This window comes from Austrofundulus limnaeus, unplaced genomic scaffold (genome assembly GCF_001266775.1).
Source record: "Austrofundulus limnaeus strain Quisiro unplaced genomic scaffold, Austrofundulus_limnaeus-1.0 Scaffold224, whole genome shotgun sequence".
In the NCBI taxonomy this organism is placed as follows: Eukaryota; Metazoa; Chordata; class Actinopteri; order Cyprinodontiformes; family Rivulidae; genus Austrofundulus; species Austrofundulus limnaeus.
This window is the reverse complement of record NW_013952626.1, coordinates 195,987-204,212: the sequence shown is the minus strand read 5'-3', so window position 1 is coordinate 204,212 and position 8,226 is coordinate 195,987. Positions and strand designations below refer to the sequence as shown.

General features: G+C 42.8%; 2 protein-coding genes across 2 annotated transcripts in view; both read left to right on the top strand.

Annotated features, from left to right (window-relative positions):
* rab11fip5b (RAB11 family interacting protein 5b (class I)) overlaps window positions 1-6,793 on the top strand; it is a gene marked incomplete at its 5' end in the record, with an annotated part of 13,319 nt that extends 6,526 nt beyond the window's left edge. Inside the window, 4 exon segments of the mRNA XM_014019560.1 lie at window positions 1,040-1,646; window positions 2,182-4,617; window positions 5,321-5,456; window positions 5,567-6,793. Coding sequence (XP_013875014.1) covers window positions 1,040-1,646; window positions 2,182-4,617; window positions 5,321-5,456; window positions 5,567-5,827 — 3,440 coding nt within the window. The 3' untranslated portion in view covers window positions 5,828-6,793.
* A 606-nt stretch (window positions 6,794-7,399) lies between these two features.
* sfxn5b (sideroflexin 5b) overlaps window positions 7,400-8,226 on the top strand; it is a gene marked incomplete in the record, with an annotated part of 15,731 nt that continues 14,904 nt past the window's right edge. The window contains 1 exon segment of the mRNA XM_014019561.1: window positions 7,400-7,631. Within this exon segment, the coding sequence (XP_013875015.1) occupies window positions 7,575-7,631 (57 nt within the window).

Sequence of the window (8,226 nt, the reverse complement as noted above, 5' to 3'; positions counted from 1 at the left end):
CCCCCATAGTAGCTAAAAAGTAGCCAAAAAATACAGAAAGCAGCTGAAACTAGCAAATAGCTGAAAGAAGCTTAAAAAGCTTAAAATAGCAGAAAGAAGCTGAAAGAAACACAGAAAAGTTTAAATTAACATTAGAGCAGAAAATTGTCAAAATGAATAAAAAAGCAGAAAAAGGCTAAAAGATCAGCTAAAAAGACGTTGGAGAATGCTGAAATTAGTACAAATAAAAAAACAAAAACACAACCAGAACAAGAGGTTTAAAAAGTGCAGTAAAGATTTMTGTCTATTTTGAAGAGTTTTAAGGATGTCGAAAACAACTCCCATTTCAACAAGTATAACCGTGGCAGATAAAGCTAAATAGCTCAAAAGTATAAATTGTTGAAATACCAAACGTTGTAGCAGGAATGCTGAATGTTTTGATACAGRTTGTTGAAATACCACAAAAAACTTTGTAAATAGATACGTGTTGAAAAACTGTACAGTGGGAAAAAGGAATCTCAACAAGACCCGAAAATTACAACAAAAGTGTCAGGAGTGGATATTGAAGAAGAATAAATTCATGGTTAAAATTAGCAAAACATTTCAGCTAATCCTTCACAGAAGTCTGTATATCTGAAACCAATTCCATTAGACTGTGGACGATCACAGTAGTTACTCTAAAACAGAAAACCTTGTTAACAAAGTGTGAATTCGACTACTTTTTAAAAATCTTTGTCTCAAAATGAACAGTCTCTTTTTTAATTTGACCTTAAAAAACTGTGACCCTTTCAAAAATAATTAGACAGGGCCTTTGAATGCCAGTTGCCGCAGGGTGTTTATCAGAGCAAACAAAATGTCTGAAGAGATCTCGTGGCTTAAATGTTCTTGTGCAATTTTGGACTATTGACGCTGCTTCTGTGCTCAAAGCCACAGACAGCTAAATTTAACAAGGTTCCTCTTTTTTTCCAAGTTCCAGCTCTGAAGCAACTTRCATCCCAACAAAAAAACAAGTAAACTGAGCTAAAACAAGAGCTTTTCTTGTCTTTTGTTTTTCCAACAGTGCTCACCAGCCAGCACACCACAAAGATTCTCACTCACAAGCGAGCCTTCAGTGACGAAGCCAGTAAGATCACAACGGCCTTCCCTAAAACAAATGCTGCAGTGGAGTCTCTCAAGGGTCGGACCATGACTCAGTCCAAGTCCTCCCTGTGTATAAATGGAAGCCATGTCTACGATTCAGAGCCGTCGACTCCAAAGAGCTCTGGAGCGCTCCCGTCCAAACTGGTCCTCCTGGAGAAGTGCTCGCCGCTGTCTCGCTCTCTGCAGAACCTCACCAAAAGAAGTGAAGACAAAAGTTCTTTCGAGGGTCGACGCTGGTCCTTTGACAAGCTGAAGAAAGATGAAAAGGAGGAAGAGAAGGAAGCTCAGGCATCATCCAGTCCAGCTCAGGACGCTCAGACCGGGGACCGTTCCGTGCAGGCAGCGGCGCCGATTGTCTCGTCAGCTGGGAGTTCACCCGACAAAGGAAGGAAATTGAGAAAGACGTTGTTCTCTGCAGGTAGAAGTGATTCTCTTCCAGCTAAGTCTGACCTTAACCAGGCTGGCTCCACGTCTGAGGGGAAGTTCAGAGGCTGGTTTGGTTCTGGTGACTCCCAGAACAAGCCCAGGTGAGTAAGGCTCATTTACCGGATCCCTGCTGAGCCGGTTGCACTCATTAATGAATTAAAGTCTTTACCGGTACTCACTGTAGGCTTAAATTCAGCCGAAAGTGCTGAGTCAAGTGTTTGCTCTGCTCCTTTCTCATTAGAAAATGACTCTGATTTACTTTTGGCCATTTTAAAACCATGCTGTTCTCATCATCTCACAATTAGCCCTTCAGCATTGCTGTTTGTTAAAACTGTGCGTGTTCTCGATGGGTTTGGAAAACACAAATCTTGATATGGGCAGAAGAAGACAGGGTGCTCGAATGGCTAGAATGCATCAGCTTTTCAATTTTGTTCTTTGCTTGATTTAATTTTGCTAATTTATTTTGCTTTTTTTAATTTTTCAATTCAAGTTTCCACAAGTCTAAGTTCTCTGGCTGACGTTAGTCTCATTTATTTGTTGAGGCATATCAGTAAATATTCTGTGTACAGCGATGTTCCCCGTTTGGTAACCTGGCGCTTGATTAACTAAGAGGACTATTGTGCCCTATTTTCACAGGCTGGAAGTTTCTCCTAAGGTAGAAAGCAGCTCAGACGTACTCCCTTTCTTCCCTCCTTGCTCCCCTGTGCCTCCTCAGGGCTCCTATCCCTCTGCTTCCCCTCCTAGTCAGGTCTCATCTGAAGACCACGGTCACATYGGTCTCTTCACCCCTTCCTCTTCCCCCTCTTCAACTCCCCTCTCCCCTTCAAATCCCTTCCTCCCATGCATTCAGCGCAACCCCTTTTTTGAGGAGCTCGTWGCAGAAGAGTCGGAGACATTGTCTTCTGTGGCACCGTGCTCCTCTTCTGGCTCACCCATTTTGCTTTACACTGCTCTGCCCGCTCAGCTCTGCACACCTGATATCAATGCTAACGCCACGGGTATGGTTTCCATTAAGCGGGAGCGCCCCAGGCCAGTAGCTAAGCAGATATCACTCCCTGCGTTATCACCCAAAGCAGCCAAGCCCGACTTCCCTAATCACTCGGCTCCTTGCTCCGCATTTGGGACTGCAGAAAACTGGGATGACTCGTTCGATGCGTTTGCCTCAAGCAGACTCAACTCCCCTAAAGGTAGACTCCTACCAGAACAGCCGAGAACCAGCCCGACTTTGTGTTGCAAACGTAGCCGGCCTCCACTCGATGACATTGTCTGTAACTATGCACGAGAGACGCAAACCTGCAAAGACGAGCCTCCACCTTTGCCTCCGAGGAGACTTGTACGGACTCCGGTGAATGAGATTTTCTCYGATGGGTGGCTGCATAGAGGCCAGGAGCTGGCGGTTCACAAGGAAGCCTACCTCCTCTCTCAGACCGGCGTGGCCTCGTTACAGCGCGGCAGAGAGAGCGAAGGCAAAAGGAGCGGTGTTTCCCCGGACCCTCACACGAGCAGCGAGTCGTCGGACTCCCTCAGCGCCCACGGCCAGTCGCACCCRAACAACAAATCTCTTGGATTCACATCTGAAGAGAAGCTCAAAAAATTCAAGTATGAACCTCTGGAAGACGAAACCAGCTGCTGGGGAGGGATGTTGTTTGAGCAAGACTTATACGGGCGTGTGTGCAGAAGGGTTAGGACTTATGGACAACAACGAGTTAATACTCATCATTTATCACTAAACGCTGAAGAAATTGTTGGCAATAGGACCTTGTTCAAGAATGTTGGATCTAAAGAAATCTTTGATGGTGACAAATCTGTTAGCGACTTCTTCAGTGTGTCACCCCTCTCTCCCTCCAATGTCCCAGACATTTCGTACACTCCAGCAGAGGAGGACACAAACTCGTGTGAAAATTCATGCCTTAACAACAACATATCTTTCTCACTAACCCTGGGAGATCTGAACATGAATGTAAACAACTCGGACTTCAGTTTTATTGATTCCGACGGATCCTCTCAATCAGAGGTAGTCAACGTCATCCAAAGCGTTGATGATTCGAATCGGAGTTTTCCAACAGATGATCCCCAGGCAGTCATTTACCACAAGGAAGCCAAACCTGAGGACGTGTTCACTTTGAAGGACACCTACATACCTGCAATGAACTCCTCTTTTGAAGTAACTGTGTCTTCTAAAAAGCTGTGCAAAGTGCCTCCAGTTTGCAAAGACAACTGCCAAGACTGCCAGTGTGAACTTGACAACATGGCACCGCTTGTTTACGGCAAGGACGATACCAAAAATAACCCAGCATCGAATTCGTTTGACGTTAAAACCGAATGTAGAGAAGAACACGTACAAAGAAATGATGGGGATTATAATGGGAACTTGGACGATAAGTTAGTCAAACGTCACCAGTCTGGGTCGTTTTCAGGAGTGGTTAGTGCACGAATAAGACCGAAAGGACTGTCCCGACAGAACAGCAGCGACAGCACCAACAGCCAAAGCAGAAACACAGACAGAGATTTTGAACAGTTTTTATCTCTCGTTCAAAACCTTTCGGAGGCCAGCGAAGGTCCATCGTCTTATCAGCCCACTAAATCCGTCCTGTCTTCCTTACAAGCATTAGAACAGACTGATATGCTTAAAGTTAGCCCCATTAATGATAGCACGTATCAAATCATGTCTAAAACACAATCGCAGATATGTTTAAAGGACCACACAACACACGTAGAGGGAAAACCCTCTCAGATGAGTTTTGAAGATCTCCATGCCAAAGTTGCGCCAAGCTGCAGAAGCCCTTGCAAAGCAAAGATTGAGGAATCTTTGCAAGAGCCTGAACTCTGTTGTCCCTCCACCCGCTCCGCACTCTCCCTGTCAGCTCATGCCCCTGCCTGTTGCCCCCACATGTACACCTCAGCCACGGGGCTCGGCGGTGGAGCCGGCAGCTCTGTGGCTGTGGCCCTCTGCCCCCCCTCCTCCTCCTCCACCACCACCTTCAGCACTGACCAGCCGCTGGTCGATGCACGGCACTCACTTTTACCTGAGGAGACACAGCCTGCTAGCAGCCTGCCCCGTCAGGAGAGCAGGTGAGACTCTCYGCACCTGGACACGACTCGTAAATGAGATTTATATTTATTTATTTTGGCTTTGAATGCTGTGGTATTTTTTTTCCCCTCTTGTGCTGCTGTGTGTTGAATGTTGAACACATTGTTGAATTTGAAGTTTTGCATTTTCATCCAATCTGATTGGATGACGGCTGCTGCATTGCTTCTGGCTTTGCTTCATGTTTGTTGTTTGCTCATCTCATGTTTTAGTTTTCAGTTTTAAATGCTGTTTTTCGTATGATTTGCTGTTTTAAGTCAGTTAATTTTGCTGTTATTTTGTGTGTTTGTATTTGTAAAAAAAGTGGAAATTATGCACATTTAAAAAACATGTCATTCGCAGAAATGAAGTTTTATTTTATTTGTGTTCAAAACTATCCAATGAGCAAGAAAAATAGGTCCAAACAGAATTTTTCAAAAGTTGAGATTTGCCAAAATTCTCTTGAATTTTGTTCCGAAAAGATCTGCTGCAACTTGACAGATAGGAAACACAGTTTAAATTATAAAACACAATAAAGACATGACCACTGATTATTATTGTTTCATAAGGTGAACAACGTGACTTTTTGATGGGCTTTAGTGTTTACAGCACATGGAACAAAATGTATCATTTATGATCTGCATGTTGTTAAGTTAAGCAGAGTCATATTTGAGTAGAAATGTTAGTCCTGGCCTGTTTGATTTGCAGATCTCATCCGGTGAAACCTTTAACATCCAGCCAGGCTGAGAAGAAGGAGGGTCGTTCGGTTCTGGAGAAGCTGAAATGCACCATAAACCCCGGACGTTCCGCCCATCAGATCCCACCTGAACCTGAGAAGAGTCAGGTACTCTTCAACATTTTTGGACAACTTAAAAAAAAAAACAGTGAAAGGAAAAACTTCCTTTCTCTTCAGTGAGCAKCTTTTGATTCTCTTTGTTGATTTCTGCGCTGTAGGAGGCGAGTGCCGACCGAGCCGCTCAGTACCAGCACCTCACCAACATGGAGCTGATCTCCCTGCTGCTGCAGCAGGAGATGGACATGCAGAAGCAGCAGGCGGCCTCTGAGCAGCAGGAGGTGCAGCTGGACAAGTGCGAGGCCGAGCTGAAAAAGGTCAAGCTGCAGGTTCGAGACCTGGAGGACTACATCGACAACCTGCTGCTGCGGATCATGGAGCAGACGCCGACTCTGCTTCAAGTTCGCTCCAGACACAAGTGACGCCACGCGATGCTTGCCTTCCAGCGTACTGTCTGTGGCTGGGAGTTATTACATTACACAGCCCGACACGGCTAAAAACCATGTTCTGATCTTACAATCATCCAGGTCTTCTCACTTCAAATACTGCCCTGATGATGGAGGCACAGTTTTACCCATCATGCATGCTACAATCTCAGTTTGGCACAAAATTTAAAATAATGCTTTAAGGAAAAAAATAATTAAATCATTTCCCACATGCTCACAGTAGAATAAGTAGTGACCTATATCCAGTTCAACTAAAAGAAAAAAACAGCTTTTGCATGTGCTTCAAATAAAAACAGACTGGTAATAAAATTATTCTGGAAGTGCATCAAATGAGCTCATTTCGAAATAAAACTGCTCCAAGGACCTTTGAAAAATAATATTTGCAGTAAAAATCTGATTTTGACTATTTTTTAATGTTTTATCTGTTAGAGTTAAAGTCAGTAAACGTTAAATCACTTGTTAATTTGAGTTTTCAAATAAAATCTTAAAATAGGTACAAAAAAGTTACATTATGCAAAACACTGCTTTGCAAAGTCACATCTGTAGAAAGAAGCTTCAGACCACTAAAAACTGCAGAGGACAAAGCCTTATTTCCAGCAATTTCTTTATTTTTAAACAATTTTTTATCTTTAGAAAATAATAAAAAAGTAATATATGCTTTTCATTGAATGTTTTTTTGACTAAAAAGATGAAACAGTTTAAGTTTTTGTTCGTCTATACAAATAGTGATATTTTATTGTAGGAGTTGGTGTAGCATAAGTTRTTACTTTCAGTACTTTTTTCACTTCAATATATTCTAATGCAACTCACTGTAGCCACCTGCAATGCTTTATAAGACCACAGAACTGTAATAAGAATTTCAATAAAGTGCACATGAACAGGAGTTTGCACAGTCTTTGTGTTAGTAATGTTTTTAAAATAAATTCTGAACTGTGAAAAGCCTCCGAGCTGCAGTACCTACATTTCTACACTAGAGGGCGCGCCTGACTTTTGAAAACCTGCTTTTTGAATCAGCGCCTGCAGACATGAACCATCTGTCTGCACACTGCTGGGACTTTGTGTGTTCATTTTTTTATTTTTGTGAAAAGCTGGTTTCTTCCAAATAACTGCTATCATCTACTTTAAAACTTCCCAAATGACTATTTCTTTTCAATGGCTCCCTATTTTCCTAAAAGCCCCAGACATCCAAGCCAAGCAGCCCCCCAAACTGTCAAAAAGAAAATCAGCTCTTAATGGTCATCATTGCAGACTTGCAGTGAGATCAAACAAAAGGATAGCCCGACTTTATCAAATAAAATCACGTGACAACTGTTTCCTAATTATGTTTATATTGACATGCATACCAGGGGAAACTACTGGAGAAAAACTCAAACTGCAGCATTTGATAAAGTTTAGAATATTTTTTGTTTTGTGTTAAAGTTTGCACAGATCACCATCTTGTCCTTCCTCCCAGTAAAAAATAAAATTAAAAACCTCCTCTATCAGCTGCCATCTGCAAGATCAATCCCAACTGTTACGCAACAGCCCTCTCCTTATCGATTAATCGGGATGTGTAGTCACGCGCATCAGCTCCGTCACGGTTCCAGCCGAGCAACAAACTACACATCCCGACAWCCTCTGCGGCACATCGCCACACTAGTTCCCAGTCCGTAGTTGGGCTCGGGAGTTGATGAAAACCCGGTTCGGTCCATGAATAATAATAATAAATCTAGAGTTTGATGTCATGCTGGAGTCTGCAGCCTGTCCGGGTTTCCGGCTCGGGAAGCCGCGCTACGACCAGGTGAGTCCGGAGTTTTTCATGCTCGGGTTCTCCTGCCCCGGAATCATGACATGTTTGTTAGATTTTTTTTTTCTGAAGCCTTCATCCTCCTCCTCCTCCTCCTCCTCCTCCCTGCTCCGCTCCGGATACTGCTGACACTTTGGATCTGCGTTGATTTCTTTTAGTCCTAAAAAAAAAAAAAAAAAGCAACTTCCGGTTCCAGACGATCAGAAACTTCTGATGGTTTCATCTCTGCTCGGGTCTTTTTCTAAACACTTTCATCCTTTCACTCAGGCTTGTTGGTGCAGATTGTTGCTCTCTTCTGATCGCCATGAAATCCATTTGCGCTCAATTTCCTGCGTAAAAATATAATTATCTCTGGTCAGCCCTCTGCAGGTTAAAGTGACCTTCCCTCAGATCAGATTAATAGATTAATGGTTGCATTTTTATTATAGATGCTTTTTATTAGACTGTTACAAACCAGTGGAACGACTATATATGAAGTTAAACTTTTAGGGGTTGTCTTTGATCATAAGCTTAACAGGAAATCTCATATAAAATATATAAAACAAAAACTTTATAAAAGTATAAATAAAGTAAAAAAAAATTTTTTTTT